This window comes from Anser brachyrhynchus (assembly GCF_964034855.1).
Source record: "Anser brachyrhynchus genome assembly, chromosome: 17".
NCBI classification, from domain to species: Eukaryota; Metazoa; Chordata; class Aves; order Anseriformes; family Anatidae; genus Anser; species Anser brachyrhynchus.
The window spans coordinates 16,107,954-16,130,971 of NC_137710.1; the positions used below are offsets into that span (position 1 = coordinate 16,107,954).

The window sequence follows — 23,018 nt, forward strand, 5'->3', positions numbered from 1 at the left end:
CAAGATGTTCAGCTTGTCAAAAACAATTGGTATTATATGGATAGGAAACAATCCCAACAATGACACCTGAAGGCCTTAGCTGAATTCAGGCCCCAGTGGGCTGACTGCTGCATGTTGGAACCATCAGAAGTGTTCCTGGAGGGGCCTTAAAATCAAAAAGGCCAAAGAGATTGCAGAGGTTTTTGCTTTCCCCTGTCTCTGGACAGGATGTAGGATCACAGACACCGAGACAAGAGACTTATTTCTTGCTGAGACAAGAACCCTTTTGATGCTGTTGTGGGCTAGTTGTCCATATCAGACCTTCCTGGGCTGTCTGAAGCCCTGCTGATGTGAAAGGGCTTTTCCTGTCCCAGTGTGAGCACCCATCCTGCTGCCTTTGATGGCCATGATATATCACAGATATATCATCAGCATGATGCCCTTTCATAGCTGTCCATTATGGTTCTGTCCTTCAATGTGAGCTTTCAGGAGTCTCCAGAAAGCTGCAGTGTAAAAAGCAATCAGCTGCCCCCTTCATTCCCTCCAAGGACTAAAAAAAATTCTGCAGGCAACACCAGAAGGCTTTAACAGAGCCTTTTATCCCAGCTTTTGTTTCTTCTTGCTATCTTCAACTATGGAATCTTGTCACTGGGTTCCTTGGACTATAGGCCTTTTCCCAGCCTTTACTTCAGTGGGTCCCACATGAGAACCCTGCAATGCTGCTTTTACGCCTCTTAGCTGCTTGGCACTCCTAGTTCTTACACACTGCAAAGGACCAAAAAGGGCTCTGTCTTTCTGTCCCTCCAGGCAGCAGGTGCACCCATTTGAGTCTTTGCAGAGCCTATGAGGCTAATACCACATTTGAAACATTTGCAACCATCATAAAAGCAGTCAAACAAGAAGAAAGACAGAAACCAACAGCCAGAAACCCAGTCTAAGAAAACTGTTTCCCCTGTGCTTTCATAAGCAAACAGAAGGGTCAGAGTAAAATTCAAAACGATGGTGGCAAATTGGAGAAAAAACAGATAGTCCTTTCTTCATGGATGTGAACATTAACTGACAATAAAAGATGGGCTTCAGTGGCAGGAGGGAAGATTTCTGTAAGAACAAACCTTGCAGCAAGGATAGTGAAGCAATGGACCAGGGTGATGGAGACGCCTTTGTCCCTGCAGACTCTGTAGTTCTTGACTGTGTCACTTGGTTTCCTAATGGAGTCCTCAGGGATGTTGCCTATGTGGCTTTACAATAGCTCTCAAACACCTCTGTGACCACATTTCAGTGCAAGCTTCAGTGCCTTCCCTTCAAACTAGTTTGTTTCCAGGGTCAAGGTGAAGGTAGTAGCAAAAAGACAAGACATGCACAAGGAAGGGATTAATGATGACAGTTACACAACAGGTAATGTAGCAGCTGACATCTGAGAGGGGTTTGTTCATTTTACTTCTGTCTTCCTGAGCAGGTCATGAAAGCTACATGATACCTGGGTTAATTGAATGCACCTTTTGTGACTCATTATGGTAAATCCCAAGAGATTTGTTGTGGAACTCAGGGCAGCCCAACACCCTAAAAAGTAACTCAGTCTATGAGAGACCAGTATAGACAACCAAGGATATATTCCCCTCATGTGAAATGATTACTCCTAAAACAGGCTCTGTGGGGTCACTGGTATCTCTGAGCAAGCAGTAATTGTCAGAATATGAGCTCATAAATGCAGCAGGAATAAAAATAACCCATGACACTGTGTTGTCAAAATTAGTAGTAAGATAAGATTTAATGTTAGGAAAGGCCTAAGACCGCCTAGAATACCTGGCACCAACAGAATCAGAATGACACTTCAGACAACTTCATTACATGTGTAAGCAAATCTGCACATCGTTCTTGATTGAATGGTCAGAGAGTCACTGTTTTGAAGAGCTTTCCCATTTCATACTTAGAAGAATTTTTTCATTCCTGCACCCTATTTACCTAGAGAGGCTTTCTCCAGTGAAATTATCTGATAAAATGCTGGAGAAAGACAAAGACAAAAAGTATTCTGCCAGTATTCTACCTGTGCTCTTGTAACTGCATGAATGAGTTGTTTTGCATACTGTGCCTGTGTTGATTCTAAAAGGTTGCTAACACTTTTTCCTCAAATGATTCATGTTTTCTTGCTCAATGGCCAAAAACTGTTTCTTGATGGCTTCATTTTAGTTCTTTTCCTGTTGCCAGGATTGACACCAAGATCACTGGAAGATCTTTAAAATCCACTGAGGAAAAGGAAGTGGAAAAAGTAGATGTTGATAAGGCCAGATAGATGACTACAGCTGAAGTTATAGCATGATCCCTGACATAGTGGAAGGCACCTCTTGTGATCCTATTTACCCATCATGGCAAATCTTGTTATTATTGAACATGGTCTCAGTACAGCCCAGCACTTCAAATTGAAGTTGGTACTGGTGAAGGAGTTTCCCATGTGGCCTCCATTCCCTAGTGTACATTACAGACTGCTCTTTCACTTGACCAGTCTTTGCAGATGGTTGTTAAAATTGAGGAAAATTCCTTAGCATTTTGGGTAATAATTCTGCCTGAAACTATTAGTGTTTGAGGGGCATACGTAGCTCAAGGAAACACTTTGGTTTAATTGGATGAGAAAAAATCACCTGGGAATGACTGTCAAAAGGCTGCTAACCTGTAATAAAACATTACTCCTTTTTGAAATCTGGGAATCCCAACCCTTCTTTTATAATTGCTCATAAATGTTTTGGAAATGTCTTTGAGTGGAATGTGCCTCAGTAGTAAGGCTGTACAGACAAGTATAGAGAATGTCATAACACACCACTGCCTCTCAGGAAGGCCCAATTTTCAGAATATGGACTCAACAAGACAACATGAAAAAATACCCCAGGAAATTAAAAGTTGGACAATAGCCAGTGTTAAGAAGGGCATAAGTGCCTTTTTAACTCCAAAGGGTTACTAACCTTTGTCAGTGAATCATGCCAGGGAAGGTTACGGAATAGATCATATTGAGAGCAATCACAGCATGTGCAAGACAACTGGGGGATCAAACCCAACCAGCATGGGTTCATGAAAGGTAGGTCCTGCCTGACCAACCTCATCTCCTTCTAAGACCTGGTAACCCATCTGTAACCCATCCGATAGGACAAGAGGGAATGGCCTCAAGTTGCACCAGGAAAGGTTCAGGCTGGAAATTAGGAGACATTTCTTCTCAGAAAGAGCAGTGAGGCATTGGAACAGGTTGCCCAGGAAGGTGGTGGATTCACCGTCCCTGGGGGTGTTTAAGGAAAGGTTGGACGTGGTGCTTAGGGATATGGTTTAGTGGGTGATACTGGTGGTAGGGGGACAGGTGAACTAGATGATCTTGGAGTACTTTACTAACCTTAATAAAGTCTCCTTGTGTAATGGTTGGAGAGTAGCAAGTTTTTATGACTGTCTACTGATTCTGTTAAGATTGTACAGGTCTTTTTGATAACTAAATGCAAATTGTTATTCCAGAAGCTTAAGACCTTCTCATTCTGTGTATGTGTATAGATTGAAATGAACACTATCACTATCTTTTTTTTTTTTTTTTTTTTAGTGAGAACAGGTTTTGGGGCACACAGCTTGTGAGCATAGGATGGAGAATAAACCTTCCTGCATTCACACTAGCCACTCCCTGGTACATTTGCAGTCTGCTTTCACTATGCCTAGGCAGTTTCCCCAGGAGGGAAGCAAACACAAACTTCTCCAGAGGACTACTTTTGGATCTGATTTTTAAAGGAGATTACTCTGTATTTCTACTGTACCTTTTTGGCATGTGCGTTCTCTTGAAACATACAGAAAACTAATCTGGTCTTTGTTTTTCCTACAAATATAACCTGTAGGCTTTCATGGGGTAATAAGTATTTCCTTTTTTGATCATTGCTTTGTTAGGTCATTGGTTATTACAGCTTTTCAGTTGTGTCTGTAAAACATGGTTGTCAGAAAGGCTCGAGTGGTCATTTCCCTTAAAACAAAACAAAACAAAATAAAAAACCTGATGAGACAAGACTTCTGCTGTAGCATTTTTGTCACCCTCCAAGGAAGCACACTCTGTTTATTGGAGGAATGAAAAAATACCTGGGAATCTTTGCATGAAGAGTTCCTAAAACAAAAGACAAAACTGACATCATTGAAATTTAGAAGAGAAAGGGCAGAGCTGCTGTCAAGGGTTTGTCATTAGGCACCAGAGTTAATGTTGCATTGAGAAACCTAGGCAGAACCCACACTCCTTTGAAAATGGTTTTAAGACCTGGCACAAGATAAAGGGGCAACAACTCCTCTGATGCTTTTGTTTCACACTGGAACACAAACTGCTACAAGCAACTGCTTCCAGTAGCAAAATGCCACTGGCTCTGAAATTCAGCAGCATCTGCAACCAGTGCAGAACATGATGTGGCTGTGAGGGAACTGGAGCTGAGGCCAGAGCCAGCCCAGCTGACCCAGAGCCCGGACTCTGTGGCAAGGCAGAGGAGACAGGGAGAAAGGGAAGAGGAGGTGCTGCGGCTGGGAAGTGACCCCGAGCCTCCCCCGAGGCAACTCAGACGTCTCCTGCGGCTTCCCTGCTATGCGCCACGGGGACAGCGTTGCCAGGCGCCTCACCGCTTCCCCTTGACACTCCCGCGACAACCATCTCGTGGGGCGGGCTGCCAGCGGGCCGGTGTCCCGGGGCGGCGCGGGTCGGCCGTCCTGCCAGGCGCCGCTCATCGTCTCCTCGTGTGGAACCTCACGCCGGGAGGCGGCCCCAGCGCCCGCTCCTCTCCGGCCGCAGTTCCGACCCGCCGCTGCGAAGGGCCGGTCCGGGCCGCTGCGGGCGGCTCCTCCCGTTCAGCGAACGCTGCGGCCGAGGTGGCGCTGGGGCAGGCGGCGGCGAAGAGGCCTGCTGGCACTTGAGGGGGGCTGCCGGGCCGGGTGCTTCGGTCTCTACTCTGCTCTCCGAGGCGACGGCACGGGTGGGCACCGCGCAGCCCCTCCCAGGGCAGACAGCCCCCTCACTCCGCTGCTGGCCCAGAGCCGGCATGGTGCCTGATAGGCCTCTGGCACCCGGGAGCAGGCTGTCAGCCCCTGTCCCCTGCGGAAAACTCTCTTGGCAGGACAGGTGGAGGTGGTGTCCCCGCGTCAGGGTTGCCCAAGGGGCCTGTGACACCCTGTTCACCTAGCAGGCCAGCAGGGAGGGTGAGGAGGAGGAGGGCGATGGTGTCTCCCCTCTCAGCAGGCAGGAGGGCTTTGGGCTTGGCATCTTCCGCAGGCCCCTTCCTTCCACTAGAAGGCTTTGCTCCAGAACCACCTCCAGTGCTGGGCTGTCCTTCCATGCTCCTGCCCTTTGCCAGACTCCCTCTTCCTCCCGTCCCCACTAGTTGCATGTAATCTTTTCTTATACTGTGACAGAATGAAATCTGGTTAAGGGTTTTAATAATTTACCTTTAATTCTTTTGCTTCCCTAGGTGTACACTGAGGAAGAAAAATATGTCATTAAAACCATTTACATATCTGTTGCCTGAAACAAGGTTTCTTCATGCAGGCAGACTTGTGTATAAGTTTAAAATCCGTTATGGTAGCTTCAAAAGGTAAGAAAGTTAAAGCTGAAAAGTCAACCTGCAGCTTGATAATCATTTGTAGAACTGAGTTAATATGAGAATGTCAATACAAATTTTGGGGGCTCCTCATTTCTTGCCTTCTTTCACTATGAAAGTTGTCACTTAAAAGCTGCTGTTGCGCTTTAGTTTGTTGTACACACTGAGCATTGGCATGGGAGAGTAACATGAGCCATAAAAAATATTGTATTTCATTTCCCTGTATGGATTTCTTGCCTCATTGGAAAAATAGTCTATTTTTACTGCCAGTGTTTTGAAATTTTGTTTTTAATTTAGAATCATAAAATCATTAAGGTTGGAAAAGATCTCCAAGATCATCTGGTCCAACTGTCCCCCTACCACCAATATTACCCACTGCAGAATCATAGAATCAAATTTAGAAGCTGTAGAACCTTGGAGCTCCATACTCAATGTGTACTTATTTATTAGGCTGTCAGTTGTTAGCAAATTGCCTTTTGCTGGTCTTGCAATAATGCACTCGTAGATATATGCACAGTCTTTAGAAACTCTCCCTGGCACCTGGGAGTAGTTTCTTTTACTCTCAGGATTTTTTTCTCTGAAGGTTCCCTTTCCACTGCCACTCTTATTTCAAATGTTTAAGACAAACTTGTTGTTTTGAAACAACAGCATGCCTTTCCTGCAGGTAGAGGAACTGAGGAGGACTTCTTTGATAACTGCTTCTCTCAATTTATAGAAGGTATCGTAGTGACAAGCCTGAGAAATGGTAGTGAAAGGACAGTATTTTAGTCTGTCAGTGTTGCTGGCATTCAAGGAAGAGAAAGGAAAATAGCCTTTGGGTGTGCAGAGGATAATGAATGAATAAGAGTTGTGGGAGGTAATGGTTGTGTGGTAAGCCTCAAATAGGAAGTTACAGTTACTAGACAGCAAAGTAACTTAATCGCAGTGTGCTGATTAGTCTGGTCAGATGGGGAAGATGTAAAACAAGAAAGGAGGTTGATCTTTAAAAGGTGAAAAAATAATATTCCCTGAGGCTATTGCCTTGGAGGAATCTGCTTGTGTTTGCTAATTTAGACATGCAGATATGATAAACAGATCCTTTTGTGAGTGAACAAAGCCTTGACCAACCCACTCAAGAAGTTTTTGGAGGTTTTAATTTGAGAGGGGACTCAGTCCTTGAGGCTGTGGGCTCTAATCATCATAGAAGTTTAAGCTGTTCTGGCAAAAGGAGATACTACTGCTCAGGTTTAAGAATAGCATTCAAAACCAGGTGTTTATAGATTGTGTTCTGCCACAGGAGTGTTCTGTATATCTGAAACTTGGTCTGAAACTTTATACTTTGTTACTGTCAACTTCTGATAAACTATATTAATAGTTTAGTATGTTAGTATAAATGTTAGTATAAATGTTAGTATTCATAAACATTAATAAAATTAAAATAAGCAAAACCAGTGGCTCTATTAGCATAATCTGTCTCTTTGTGTACATCCTTCAAGGCTGTGATCATCAACAGACAGCAGTTCAAGGGTGATGCCCTCAAAGGCTTTTGGAAAGTCTTGTAAAACTGTTGAGATTATATCTCTTTCCAGATGATGACAAGCATACAGGAACTAAGACTGAGGTCCTTTTGGATCAGCAGATATGCTTGCATCAAAGAAACAGAGAAGCCCTGTGCCATCATAAAAAACCTGTTTTTATGCAGCAGGGCTAAAATTCCATATGGAACAACTCCCTTGAGTTTCTGTCTATAAGAGTGGTTTTCTCAACAAAAGTGAATTTCCTTGGGTAATCATATACACAAAGACATTGCCAGAGCCTGGTTTTATTCAGGAAGTAACTGTTATTAGGCTGAAGAAGACTTAATGTGTTATGAATTAGATGATCTTGCCTTTAAGCACTGGAGAGAATAATCAGTGTATCTGATCTAGCAGTAGCTCAGAGCACCTGTGATCTTCCTCTTCAGAAGGCAGAACTCCTTTTGCAGATGTTTCTTGAATTAAATTTGGACTATTTTCAAGATCTTTAATACCTGGCAGAGATTCTGAATGTAGCTCTGAAGCTGGATGAGAAACATGAGAAACAACTCAAAAATCTTTTTTCTTCACTGTCTCTTTGCTGTGAAAGTCACCATATTCATGCACCAGGGACAAGAGATGTCTGTGGAAGATATACAGCCCTTGCCACAGTGTCCTTCTTTGCCACACTGAAATGAAGTGATAGCAAAGCATCTGATTCATTCCTAATTCATAAAAGAGAGTAAAATGTAAAATTGTAACTCCTACATGCATATATAGTCATGTTCAGAGAAACATTATCAGCCAGCCTTGGGATTTGGGAAGTGAAACTCGTTTTCCCCGCAATAAGATTGTGACCACTCTCAGGATAGATTTCCAACAGAAACTTGAAAGAGTTGATCCCAGCTGATCACAGACCTGATTGTGACATGTGCAGGCTTTTGCTAGTGTGAAGTCATCTTCACTGAAAGTCTTCTAAATACCTAGGGAAAATGAGGTAACAATAAAGGTTCTTTCTTTCTTTAAAGTCAGAAAGATGACTCCATTTTTGCATCTCTGCATTCCACGCTTAAAAAGAAAATCACCCCTTCCCAGGTGCCCCCAAATCCAGCCAAATGAATCCCCTGCAATCAGATAGCAAGTCTGACACCTGTGCCAGGAGACCCTGGAATGTTCCTTGCTTTCTTCCACTTCTTTCACCTTTTTCTCCTCATCACCATGACGTAATTCCTTACTGAATCTTTCATTTTTCTGCTGCTTAATGAAGTCATCATGACCACAGTGTAAGACTTGGATGGGTGATATCAATTTCCTCCTATTGTGGCATGTTGTGCAATTCCTTTCATTAACTTGTTAGTGTCAAACAAGGAGAGAGCATTTCTGAAGAGGAAGGAAAGTTCTCATCTCTGACCAAGTTCTGACTAGGGACCCTGAATGTGTTAGATATAAAAATGACTGCACTACCAAACCATAAATCAGAGAATACTTGCATGCCATGATTACTTATATTCCACTTAATTTACTTATTTCCAAGTAACAATTATGTGATTTGTTTACTTTTTAATGGATTCTGATTTTTTTAAAGACCTTATTTCTCACTGTATATTTTATTGTTGGCTGATACCTAGCAGCAAGCAACGTTTGAGAAGATAGTTTACAAAAAATGTGTTTAACATTGTGAGAGCAAAGTCTGATGTAGGCAGTACACAATTACCAGCATCAAACGGCCCTACTTCAGTGATGCAAAGCCCATTTCTTCAACGGTTCTGCATTGTGGATGGAATTAAGGGACAAGTTCTGATGGCTTCTTTTTGTCTCTTGACTAGAATGTAGAATGGATAATTGATAGGTTGGAAGACAGAAGTGTTAGTTTGAGGCCACCTTGTCGAAAAGAAATCATAATAGTTAGTGGGGATTGACTGAAAAGATCTGACCTCTTATTTGTTCTATGTGCACACAGTATACAAATGGACACAAATCAAAAGAAACAATCCTTCTGAAATAATAGAATTTTTAAGAACAATATTTTAAGAATTCAAATTCCTGCTAAGTATTTCCTCTATGTAGTGAGAATATGCCTTATTCATGATGTTTTGTTGTCATTTGAACTCTGCCAATGAATGTAATTCCATTGTTTTGTGACTGGGGTGGGACTAATTCTCTCTGTTTGTTTCACAGTGCTTCTGAACTAGATAACACTGAAAGTGCTGTCAAGGAGTTAGAGGTAGGACTAGGATATAAAGCAGGTCCATGGGGCCTTAGCTGAATGTTCAGCTGTGTAAATCTTTTATTCATTACGGGGCTGTGAACATCATGTTAAATGAAACATTTCTAAATAGAATAATGGAGAACTTGGGAAAGTACAAGGGTGAAAAAATACTTCAAATAATTTCATCAAAATGCACAATTGGCCTGGAAAAAAAAAGAATAATGCTTTTATTTGAAATATTTCAAATAATCTAATGAATTGGATAAATGGAAACTCATGTTTGTGGAGCCAGTTACACACCATTCCGTTCTGATTCCTGTTCAGATTCATTCTGAAGTAGAATTTTCCCATGGTTTCACTCTTGGTGTAGGACCTGACCACTACTTTTAACTTCTTAGGCTTCATTAGCTGTGAAACACTCCTGTTTTTTAAGGAGCTGTGGCAAAACTAGATTGACAGAGTGCTTTCTTTCTAATGCTAAATTGCATGTGCTTTGTTTGCATGTGGCAAAACTGGATTGACAGAGTGTTTTCTTCCTAATGCTAAATTGCATGTGCTTTTGTCGTAACTGTGGAGCCAGTGCAACCAGTGGATGTTCTTGTATTGATGCCATTACTTTGCAACCATGCTTGGTCATAGCTGATGAGATCTCCTCATCTTTTCCCTATTAGAGACAGAAGAAAGACCCTTTCATTCCCAAGGAAATGAGGCAAATATGTTGCTTACTTAAAAAATACTCCTATTACTTAATTTAAAAAATCTTCAGAGTATGGTAATAGTATTGTAAATATTGTTGAAGACAATTTGCTGATTTTGATATGGAAAATTATTATTTGTTGTCTTTGAAAAATAATTAACAATAATACCAAAAAAAAAAGCTTTCTTTTTGTAAAACAGGATTTTGTTGGGGCTGAATTACAGTTTCTCTGTAAATGAATTGTTACAACTAGAATCATAGAATATCCTGAGTTGGAAGGGATGCACAAGGATCATCAAGCCTAACTTCTGATTCCACATAGTGCAAACTAATAGTTAAACTATACATCTAAGAGCATTGTCCAAACACTGCCTGAATACAGACAGGCCTGGGTCCATGACCACTTCCCTGGGGAACATTGTTCAGTGCTTGACCACACTCTCAGTGAAGAATCTTTACCTTGTATCCAACCTGAACCTCCCCTGTCACAGCTCCATGCAGTTCCCGTAGGTCCTGTCGCTGTGATCAGAGAGAAGAGATCAGTGCCTGCCCCTCTGCTCCCCTTCATGAGGAAGCTGTCAATAGCAGTGAGGTCATCCCTTAGTTTCCTCTTCTCTAAGTTGAATTGGTTCAGCATTCAGAGAAAGAGGAATATTCTTATTTTTGAAATAAATAAATACCGAATGTGTTTTGCTGAAAAAAGGAAACTTCGTAAATTTAAAAGCCCATGTTCTTCAGAAAAACAAGTGTTTCTATGTTAATTTAAGAAGATGTTCATTCACGTCAACTTCTATTAGTGTTACTGCAGTGCACTCAAGGTGAAACAGAGGGAGTGGGGAGAAGAAGGGGAAAAGGATAAGCAAAGCTGTATGTATCTAGAATGTGCTTTCCACAACTCATGCAAACTGTAAGGTTATTTTAAATTTTTCCCACTCCTTGAAACTGTACTTCACAATGGAATTGTGGTTATATTGTTAATGTTTTTCCCTCCTTTTTTTTTTTTTCCATCTTCTCTATCTCCAGGAAGCAATTCGAGTAATCCTTGGAAATCTTGACAATTTACATCCATTTTCTACAGACCACTTCACTGTCTTTCCCTGTATCCTTTCAGCCTCATAAAAATAAATGATTCAATGAATATGTTGGGCATTACTTAATTCAGCATTCACATACAGTACTTTGCAGATCTTTAGTTACTTTGAGCTTCACAACTTCATGTTAGCCGAGGACTCACCTCAGTTGTTGCCTTCACCAAAGAATTGATTTCAGAAGGGTGTTTTGCATTGTTTTTAGATTAATGATCTTGCATTCCAAGTCAGATCTAGTCAGACAAAACAAAAGCATATATATGAAGTCATAGTAAACTCACCAAATGCAGTTGCAAACAAAGCTAGTGCATTGTTTAAAACTGTTAATGAAATGTAAAACGTTCCTTACAGACTCAGAAACTTTGGCTCACTGGTAGAAAAGACTACAGTAGTTTTCTGGTAAGGTACATTAGAATTAAATCACAGTCATGGGATTCTGAGGGAGGATTGCTTCTGTAAAGCTGGCTTCAGTCTGTTCAGGAAGAAGTTTGAGCTTGACCTCAGGAGAATAGGGTAGTGTTCTCATGAATTCTTACGTTGCCTAGATGAACGTTTAATACAAAAGCTGTTTCTTGGGAGGGTGCAAATGTGAGTATATGCTTGCATACCCACTGAGAGCTGAGAGAAGTGAAAAATACCTGTGGAGTGAGTTTTACAAGGAGAGGTAATTATGAGTTAGAGGTAGATCTGAGATAGCTGGAAGACTAGATTGGGTTTTGAACACATTATACCTATAGGGTTGTCATCCAGTTATTCTGTTCACATCTTCAATATAAGCTTTGAAGTATAGAAATAAAACTAGAACAAATGAATTCATCTTATTTTGCTCATCCTATTTATTCCTTTGTGACCAGCGACCAGATTTTTTCCTTCTTCCCTGAAGTTTACAGAGGCATTTAGTGGCTCAGCCTGATTTGCTATCAGAAAATAATGTAAAAACTCTATGCCATTGCAGAGTATAGGCATATAGAAGTTAATATTAGAATATTCACATGTACTGGTTTTGTTGAGTGTTATTTCCTGGGGATTTCGATTTTGGTATGTAAATTCTGAAGCACTTGAGACTGGATTATTCTGGCTAGCAGCTCAACTAGAGGCTCCTTCTTCTTTTAGATTTTTTTTTTCATCAGAGTGCACTAGCCTTTATTTCTTTCTTGCACAACTTGATATAATTTAGCTATGTCTGCTGCGTATTCCACATCTTATACATTTAAATTGACAATAATTAAATGACAAGCATTAATTAATGTTTCTATTCTAGTTGGTTTGGTTTAAAAAAAAAAAGAAGTCCTGTTGCTCTTGTTTAAAATAAAAGTAAGTCAATTTAATGAAAAATTTTTTTTGATCCTAAGGTGAGTCAATTTTTGAATGACATTATGGCCTTTGGCATCACCTCCTATAGTTCTGGATGCCCACAAATAATGAACACCCATGTGTTTCTGCCTTCAAGGCATTCCATTTCAGTCTTAGAAGACTGCAGTATTGCCACACTTCATATGAGCAGGCAAAAGTGAGATCATCGTCTTTTTCTCTGTCAGAACCTGATACACATGATCACAACTTAGTCCTGTTACTGCCAAGAAGATAAAGTAGCCAAGAGCATCATCAGACATGAAATACTGAAAGAAATACAAATTGTCTGCCGTTCCTTCAGTTCTCTGAATTTTCTTGAGATGCAGAATTCTTGAGACATTTTTATTGGAACTAGAATACATGGTTTTCACAGAGGATGTTAGCTGTAGTTTCTGTTTATTCACATTCGTATTTCATGGATATATGAACTGATAAAAGGTCTTCCACCAGTTTCTTGAAAATCCCCATGGTTTTGGAAAGCTGAGACAGAATGATGATTAACTAGCAAATTATTGTTTGATAAATGTTAACCACACAACCATTTCAACAGCACTTCTCATGCAACTTTCCATAGCCATGTCAAATCTGATGGATATCACCCAGAAGTTGCTGCAGGTTATGTACTCTTTATCTCCATTTTGACAGACATGATCATTTGATTGTTGCTCCTAAGAACTGCTTCTAAAAGTCTAAGTGATGGTGTTTGCTCATGGGGCTTTTTAACAGCCTCTGTGCACTCTGAGGGGTGTGTGTGTGTGTGTCTCTTACTCATTTTGTTCTGTCTGTAGGGATCAATTTCTAACCTTTGCCAAGATGTTCTTCAGCTCATCTCTTCATTAAATGGCTTTTATTTTGTGACAGTCATTTTTTGACAGCAGAGTGTGGGATTAGATCTCGTTTGTATGGTCAATTTGTGCAAGATTCTGTAAGGGTAATGTGTTCCTGAGACTTATGCAAGCATTGGTGTGAAATTAAACCTGCACATTCAGATACCATTCTGGAATTGTTTGTATGCCATGTTTGACACTTTGATAAAGTCCAGCTGCATGACTGAGGTACGTGAAGAGCATTATTTGGTAATACTAGTGGGAACATAAATCTTTCCCAAGTTGCCCAGACTTTTGAAACAACATAACTGGGATCACAGAGGGTAGCTCTCCTCATCTAGGATCTGTAGATAAAAAAATCTAGCCTTATTGTTGGTTTACTTCAGTAAAGCCCAGCTAGCCTTGCTTGCATGCTTGAGGAGTCTTTGATTCACACATTTATATTCTAGAACTTGGAAGCCCATCCACATTACACGCTAGCACTGTCCTTGATGACAAGTGCAATCTCAGAGGGCTACTGTGTTAGATTATCCTGTAGATAATCCTGTAGTTATGTGTAGAACTCCTAGCTGCAGCATAACTTGTAGTTAATCACCAGCTGTGGAAGTCCTTGAAGAAAAACTCAAGTGAGCGATTTCATACCTTAAAGGAACTGATCGTGTAAGTGTTTCATTTAGGCAAATCTTGGTCTCCATCTCCACTCCTCAGGATGTTAGTTTCAGCTAGCAAATAGGCTAAAAATGTTCATTTTATCTGTTTCTTCTTTGTATCAGAAGCATGTAAGGAAATTGCTGTCTAGAACCACACAATCTTGCATGTATGAGCTCATAGGTGCTGGCTGTCATGTCAGTTATCTTTTCTTTTTCCTCACTTTGAACTATGAAGTAGATGTAGTGATGCTACTCATATGAATCCTAGTCCCTTTTGATTTCTAAAATAATTACCTTATAGTTAGGAATGCTGATTAGGTTTTATTCGTAGGGTTGGAAGAGCCTGGCATGTTGTTGCTTGAGGGAGAATGTCAGGACTTGAGCCAAATACAGTTAAGGAAACACAACATATTAATACAAGCTACTGATGGAAGAGTATCACCTGGATGAGTGTTTTTTGTTACGTGTTACTAGTGTTTTTTCACAAAGTTAGTACCCACAGATTGTATTTGCTGCTTTATACATGTGTTCAGTATAGTATGATTTTTGAAGCTTGTAAGGCATTCTCAGGACTCCTGTACTTTTAAAATGTTAGTGCTAGGTTCATAAGTCTTAACATCATTCTCAGATTTGCGTAAATGGGAGAGAGTATCAAAAATGAGATTCAAACACAAAAATGTACATCTTTTGCCTTATCCCTACATTTGTACTATGTATCTAGAACTCAACTCATTTCAGCAAAATTTATCTTTTGGTAAGTCTGTATGGTTATGTTTGGATAATTTTGGGAAACAAATGAGTATGTTGCAGCATGGTGCCATTATTGCTCTTAAATAAAAATATACTTTTCTACTCTGAAGTTAGCTTTTTCATTGAAACACTGGTGAAGTAATTCTGCTGCAGCTTTCAGATATATACATCTACATATGATGTTTGCCAGCTCAGTTATAGGCATATGAACAGGAAGTCTTCTAGCAGCATCTGCAGAAAAAAAAATAATTCTCTGGAGATCTTGCCCATGGCATACTCAGAAGGTAAATACTTCTGTCTTCACTGATAAATCCCTCTTCACCTTTTCCCATCAGAAAAAAAAAGCTTAGGAAGCTGCCTCTAGCTTTCACTTTTCTACAATAATGCTTCTAGAATCGCTGCTGCAGGCTGCTTTTCTCTTTTGTGTTATCTCATGCTGATTTTAAGAAGCTAAGTATCTTGGGATAGTTTTTCGCTAACTCTGGGACTCCCAGATGATAAAGCAGATCCTGAAACTTCTCCAGTGAATTTCCTTCTTATCCTCAAAAGTGTTGAGGACATATTTAAAAATCATGGTGAAGCTGAAGGTCTTTTTAAAACTGTTGAGTTGTTGAACAAATATTGTCCCATTCCAAAATGACAGGAATGACATACCCTGTCACAGGTTCATGGAAAGCATCAACTACCACAGTACAAAACATATTGAAGGCTCAGAGGAGCAAGTCTGAAGCTGTATGAATAACCTTCCTGGCTCAGCCTGAAGATCCAGCTAGCCAGAATTTAGCCTTTGAGTGTGGTTGATAACAGATGCTTTGGGTTAGTATATAAATCCCCGTGCATACAAAAATACTTTTTGCAGGACAGCTCACCAGTCTCCATCAATTCACACTGGAAAGGCTTTACAAGTCAATTTCTCTCTCTATTTGTTCTCATGAACTGTTTTTCCCTGAACTTACAAAGTTGCTTTTGGAACCTTCTTTTCCATTTTGGCACTGCAGCATCACATACAATGAATTTCAGGGTGCACTGCCTGAAAAAGTCCTGCTGGTTGTTTTTACACTTGCTGCTAGATCATTGCATTTCATGCCCCTTTCTTCTTATTCGAGGTAAGCGCAATAATAACAATTCACCTTCCCTTTCTGTGTTCTCATCATGAATTCATATCCTATGACTTTTCAGTTATGTTCTGTTCGAAACTGAAAAGTTCAGGTGTGCTTAGACGTCCTTGAACAGAAGCTTTTCAATACCTTGTTCTGCTCTGCCCTTCATGTCTACCATATCTTTAAAGTAGGGGGAGCAAAACTGCATTCAGTATGACTGTACTATAGATTTGAAATTGGGAATAACGATGTATTCTCTTTTGTTTTGTTTTACTTTGCTATAATTTACTGGATTTCTATTTGCCTTTTCAGCCACTGCTGACTTTTCAGCTAGTATTTTTATGAAGTAATGACCAGTGGCTCCCAACATTCACTGCGTAATGTCAGTAACTGGGTTGGAGCCAGTACTGCATATGGACAGCATTTTTTAATTCCTTGTACTTTACAATGCTTGCTGACATTGAACTCCACCTGCCATTTCATCACATTCTTTGTTGTTGTTTTTATAAAGAAAGAATGCTTTTGTTTCTCTGAATAATGATAGTAATAATGGAAATGTCTTTTGTTTAACTAGTAAATGTTGTCACCTCACGAGTGTCTCATTTTCCACATTTTCTACGAATTCACTGAACAGGCTCAGGCCCCAACTAAGGTCTGTGTGGGACTTAACATTTATCCTTCTCTGTTGTGAAAAAATAGTGTTTATTCTTACAGTTTCTTGTTCTAACTTGTTACTGGTCCCCAAGGAAAGCTTCCTTTTTTTGTCTTACAACTGCTAATTAGATATTCTAGTCTTCTTTCATTTATAAAATGAAATAGTAATCTCTTAGTCTCACTCATTTGCTTGTGTTGTAACATCCCCTGCCAAACATAACATGTTTTGATGTAAAAACTTCTAAACATGGAGAACTCTCTCACTTCCCTGTACACCTTACTTACTCCAGTATTTAACTGCCCTCCCCAGATATTTGTACAACATTTCTATTATAAAAATATGTGCAGCATAACATGCCGTAAATTTCAGGCACCAATGTTTCTGGTTTCTGTTCACGGGGATTTTTCTTCAGGAAACTATGTATGGATCTCATGCATAAGAGGTCAGATGGTCAATATTTTCTGGAGCCTATGCTCCAGATGTCCTTGCATCTTCTATCTGATGCCAGATCACAGTGTGACGCTAACAGTTCTAAAGTTCATTCTTCTCTTCTGAAGGCTTCTTTCACTTTTTCAAGAATAACAATTGTCCCCATTGCCATCAACGTGTGACATTCATTGGCAGGAATTCTAATTCTACAGCTGTTCTAGAGTTGTATTTACAGTTTTTCAATTTCAGCATATCATATGCAAGTTCAGCACAGTCTGCCTTGTTCTCAGAAAGTGAGGTACAATGCAAAAATTTACTTTTAAGTTGGTTAAAGAAACTCCAGTGTAAATATTCACCAAATTTTGTAATTCCTCTGTTACAGGTAAAGAAGTAAACAATGACAGTTATGAACTTGTAAGTTGTGTGTGTGTGTTTTGAATTATATTTTAAACAGTCTGTAGAAGCAGAATATATATATAGAGAGAAATTCCAAATTACAGCCAAAAGTATTTAAATATAGGCAATTCTATAGTTCTCCAATTCCTAGGTACCAGTCAGGCAATTTCAATTGGCATTCAATTCTCAGCTAAAACCATTCAAGTCAGGTGAAATACTTACGTTAATTCCAGTGGACTTTAAATGAAGTCCTGCCTCAGGACCTTAGCACCTTCCTGGCTTTAGTTAAGTGTACTTTCTACAAGTCTGAACTGACCTGTCCAATATCCTCAATGTAAAAGTCTGTATGAGGTCATTTCTGAATAATTGTTTCCTAAGTAGTGTATATGTCATAAACAAGAAAGTTAAGCTAATTTGGAATGCTTTTGTTTAATGAGAGCTCAGGATGGGTTTGTTTTCAATATGGATATGTATCTGAAGATGAAGTTAGTGAAGATGTCCTGTCCAAATTCTCCCAAAGAAATCCCACTATCTCTGTTAGAACTACACTCCTACTAAAATCAAGGCACTCTTCTAAAGACAGAGAAAATATGATGCCCTGAAAGCACAATTTTGAGCTTAAAACTGTTGAGCATAATTTTCTGGATGTCCTCTCTGCTTATCAACCCTTTGAATAAAGAAGCTAGTAGTTTATTCATGAATCTTTTTGTTTTCATTACATATATGTGAACAATTTTGCTAAATTTAAATGTATATTTACTTTGAATTTTGTTATAAAATAGACAAGTCAAAATCAAATGTTACCAATGCAAAGTTTGCAATGTTTTGAAGGTCAAGAGAAGAAATGAGATGTCAGAAAGTACTGAAATCGAAGAAACAGTGAAGAGGAGAAGACTTGAAGGTCAAGCAGAGACCTCATACCCAAAGTCATGTATCAACAGGTCAGTTGACTACAAAATATTCTTCCAGGGTGTATGTAAATATTTTTCATGTGCCATTGACCATCCTCATACGTCATTGCTGTGTAGCCCTTTGCCCCATTGTTCTTTTTCATTTTCTTCCTAGATGAAAGAATTTAAGCAGTATTGCCCTTATTTGGAGAAGACTTATCATATGCTTTCAGGTTCCAATGCCATTTAATAGGGGACATAAATCTTCCCCTTTAACTCCTTTGTCTTAATGTTGTATATAAAATTACAGAGGGATGAGAATTAAGAAACTACACAAAACATTGTATTGGCTTGCACACCTGAGCCAAAAATGACAAGGGGAAAACTGGGAACAATTTTCTATTCTGTTTCTGTGAGTCAGCTAATGAATGCTGCCTCTCAGCCTAAGATTGATGGCAAAACACATTTGAGCTTATTATTTTCAAAGTGCTTTAAAGTCTCACAGAATGTACATGTGTTGTGTTTGCACACATCTTTCAGTTCAGATTGCTTGGTAACTGAACTACTGATGGTTATTCCAAAATGTGTCTATATCTCTGGATTTCACAGAATGATTGAAGGTTGGAAGGGATGTTTGAGACTGCCTAGTCCATGGTCCAATGGTCAGCTAGAGCTGGTTGCCCAGGACCGTGTCCAGTGAGGTTTTGAATAAGTCCAGGGGTGGAGATTCCACGACTTCCCTGGGCAACTGATTCCAGTGCTTGACCACAACTGCACACACAAAAAAGTTTTTTTTCTTACATTCATATCAATTTCACATTTTTCAGTTTGTGCGCATTGCCTTTTGTTCTGTCATTGTACACTACTGAAGAGAGTACAGCTTCCTCTTCTTCATTCCCTCTCAACAAGCATATGTTGATAAGATCCCACCCTGGGCCTTCTCCAGGCTAAACAGTCACAGCTCTGTCTGCCTGTCATCATATGAAAAGATCTACAGTCCTGTAATCATCTTTGTGGTCCTTTGCTGGACTTGCCCCAGTGAGTCCAAGTCTTCTCCTGGGGAGCCCAGACAGAACACAGCACACAGATGTGGCCGCATAAGTCCTGAGTAAAAATAAAGAACCACCTCCGTCCACCTGCTGGTAACATTCCACCTAATGCAGCTCAGGATGTTGTTGGCCTCCTTGACGACAAGGTGCAACACTGGTTCACCATGGCTAATCTCAAACTCAATTCTTTACTGTCTTTCAGAGACAGGCACAATATTAATAGTCTAGAAAGCTTCTTTACTCTCTAAAATATATCACCTTATTATCTAGAGTTTAGCTTTAAAAATAAAATAGTGCCTGCACTTAATATTTGCAAATACATGACAGACTATCCCAAATCCAGTGTTGGAATCTGGTGTTTATGCTCACCTTTCTCCTTCCTTGGTAGCTTACAGACCATGTCAAATCATTTCCCTTTTTACTGTATAGTCTAACCAATTTCCAAATTTGTTTCATGCAGAAATTAGAACAGGTGAAGACTGAAGCCAGTTCTTTTCCTGTTCATTCAAAAGTAATCCTTTCATTTTTTTTTGCCCAAGTGTTTCTAGAGATAATAACTGTTGCAAATTTGTGAAGAATGAGAGCAGGATCTAGAATACTTTTTAAACTCTTTTAGCCAACATGTGAGTTGTAGATTCATTTCTGTAGAATCAGAAGTGGATTCAATAGCCGTTTCTGACCTTTACCATAAAATACATACTCAGAAGTAGTTATTTCATTATCTGGCAGTTTCCTCTTAATCCTGTATCTTGACCCAACAGTTACACTATTGCAGAAGAACTTTAAAACAATTAATCATTTTAAAGTCTATTTATTATTTCAAAACGAAATTGGTGAGGCGTTGACTTCAAGTCATTTACCATTTTTTCTGATTACTTTGTTGGACTGAATTGCTTATTCATTCTGAGTGTTTCCTACCCTAGGAAGGTGTTTTTCCACTGCAATCATACCAGCTCTTGATTTTTTTTTACTTCTTAGACAAGGTGTTTTAAACCTCATGTGTTAAGTTATTTCTCCCTTCCTAAAAACACTGCACTTCTCTGAACAGCATTCCATACTTCTATCTCTTTTAAAGTGGTGACACCAAAATTATCACAGAATCGTCTAGGTTGGAAGAGACCTCCAAGATCACCTAGTCCAACCTCTGCCCTAACACTAACAAGTCCTACACTAAACCATATCACTAAGGGCTACATCTAAACGTCTTTTAAAGACCTCCAGGGATGGTGACTCAACCACCTCCCTGGGCAGCCCATTATGCACAGTGTCTCACAACAACTCTGCAGATCTGCAAATGAATGCAATGCAGACCCTCTTACCTGAATAAAATGTACAATTCTGTACTTAAGTCATATATAGACCCCTGCTTCCCCAAGTTTGGTTGTAGTTAAACTACAAGAAAGAAAAAATTATGATTTGTCAACTATTTTGACAAACCCATCTCTCAATTTGTCAATTTGAGATTTTTGTTTTGTGGGAGGGGATACTGTATGTGCCTTAAGAAAAAGATTATGGAAATAAAAGATCTTAACCTGGGAACCCACCCAGTAGTTCAGACCAAGGGTCTGTCTAATTTCCTGTCTTTAGCATGTGCCAGAAATAGATATCCAGGTAAGAAGAGGAACAGAGCAAATGTCTGTGGTACCTTCTAAATACTCTCCCAGTCTTTAAGTGTTGTCAGTTTAGAGACTTTCCTGAAGCTAATGCAGTTTGTCAAGTTAATAACCCTCAGAGGATCCCTCTTCCTATATGCAATTTTACAGTCTCCCTTTGCAGCCACGTCCATTTTTTACTCATATTTTAAAGGTCTTGGGACTTGTTAGTCAAGGAGTTCCACTGGTCATCTACTGTTGGAATGAAAAGTCTCCTTCACTTGCTCATTTTGAGCCTAGTTCCCATTAATTCAATTGGCATGTCTCTTGTGCTGGAGAGACGGTGAATGCTAAGTCCCTTTCCACTCTCCTCTCCTTACTTGGACTTTGTAAAATTCTTATCCTCTCTAATACTTTCTCTTTTCCCGTCTGTTAAGTCTTATTTGTCTGCTCAGTTGTTCCTCAAAGAAAAATGATTCTGTATGTTTGATAGCTTTTGTTCCTCTTCTCTGAGCCTTTCCAACTTACAGAAAAGGAGGAACTCTCCAGATTCCCCATCTAATGCTGGGGGACCAAGCCAGCACATAGTATTCTTGAGGTGTGGGAGAGCCTTGCCTTTGTACAGTGCCATAATCCCATTTTTCAATTTTGTTTTCTGTTCTTTTGCTAGTAATTCCTCCCTTTTCCTAACTTTGGATTTTTTTTTTTGAGGGTACTACCAAGTGTTCAGCTGTCAGAATTTCTATCCCCTAATAGGGATAGAAATGTAATTATTAATTATCTCCATAGATAATATTTTGTATTATCTATGTTGATCAGTTTAAAGCGGATTGTTTTTCTCCACATGCATCACTTCATACTTCTCTATACAATTTTCTCTGCCATTGTATTCCTCCATGTACAAGTCTTGTAGGACCCTTCTACGGTTCTTTGCTGTCATCCCTTTTCTTTATGTCGATAACCTTGTATGATTTGCAAGCTTTCTGAACTCACTGCTCATCACCTTTTCTATGCCACTTAACACTTCTGTTGTCTTTAAGTGCTTTTTGTTTTTTCTAGAGAAGCAGAAAGCTTCTCTACTGGAAAACTTCTCTACTGTAATGTATCCGTATTTTCATTTTTTAAGTGAAAATTTGAAATATGAGTACAAATATATATTAAGGGTATATATATCATAGGCTAGAGGTTTATAATAACATACCTAGGTGGCTATTTACATGTTTGCTTCTTTTTTGTAATATTTGGTTTATTTTTAGACCTGGAGCTGAGAACGTTCATCATATAATTAAAGCAAAGCATGGATTTGAAATGGTAAGCTGCAGAATACTCAGAAAGATGCAACAGCATTTGTTTAGTCCTTGATTCTTAAAATGGCAAGCATAAAAGTGCCTTCAGGTAATTTTTTTTTCACTTGCATCTGTGATAGAGAACATTTTTGATTGCTTCTTATGAAAATTAGTCACATGATGAGTTTTACAGAGAGACTACATGCGCTTTTCTGATTCTCAAACTAAGAACAATAGGGGTAAGCTTAGCCTCTCAGAGATGAACCTGACGAATGCCTTACCTTGACTTCAAGACTCTAGTTGTGTTCTTTTACCTCAGATGCCTCTTCATATAGGGCCGCATAATGGGCCTGCAGTAGGTGCTGACCTTGATACAGACTTCAGTGTCAATACTTACTGGTCACCACACACTACTCTGTGTAGATGGCCTTGTGGGCATCTACTTCCTCTTTAAACAGTATCACGAGTTTTCTCACTATGTCATCAGCGGTCAGGTTTACAAAGTAATTATTCCAGAAGGAATAATTAGAAGCAGTTGCTTCCTAAATCTATGGTTCTCAAAAGACCTTGTCAGAAGGGGAAGATTCTCTCTCTCCTAGCCGTCAAGAATCAGTCTGCAAAAAAAGCTGCTTTTACAGAGCTACCTTTGGGCACACCCTTTAGGGAATACGTTCCTCCCTAACACTCCCATTTTCCTTCTGTTATGTGTTCCACATCCTTCTAAATGTCACAGTGCACTTGATCTATTTCCAGGATACTGATACTTATTCTAAATTTAGTTCAAATTCCTGCCATACTATCACCTTCCTGGCCTTTCTTAATCCCATGCTCTTAGGGGAGTCTTTTCAGAGTAGGTAAACTACTTCCTCATCGGATTGTCCACAAAGGAATTTGCCTGGTAGTATCAAAGGAACAGATTCAGCTCCTACTGTTCCTTGTGAGGTGAACACTTGAATCAAATACCTGGATTTCTATGTGTTTCTGTGTAAC

The 23,018-nt window shown here is 39.6% G+C and overlaps 1 protein-coding gene across 1 annotated transcript in view; it reads left to right on the plus strand.

Moving 5' to 3' along the window:
- MAJIN (membrane anchored junction protein) overlaps positions 1-23,018 on the plus strand; it is a 121,273-nt gene that overhangs the window by 10,704 nt on the left and 87,551 nt on the right. The window contains exons 4-11 of the mRNA XM_080559625.1: positions 2,185-3,046; positions 3,551-5,089; positions 5,436-5,558; positions 9,236-9,281; positions 10,987-11,062; positions 14,510-14,635; positions 17,198-17,229; positions 18,043-18,152. Coding sequence (XP_080415751.1) covers positions 5,010-5,089; positions 5,436-5,558; positions 9,236-9,281; positions 10,987-11,062; positions 14,510-14,635; positions 17,198-17,229; positions 18,043-18,152 — 593 coding nt within the window. The 5' untranslated portion in view covers positions 2,185-3,046; positions 3,551-5,009. The remainder of the gene's footprint in view (positions 1-2,184; positions 3,047-3,550; positions 5,090-5,435; positions 5,559-9,235; positions 9,282-10,986; positions 11,063-14,509; positions 14,636-17,197; positions 17,230-18,042; positions 18,153-23,018) is intronic.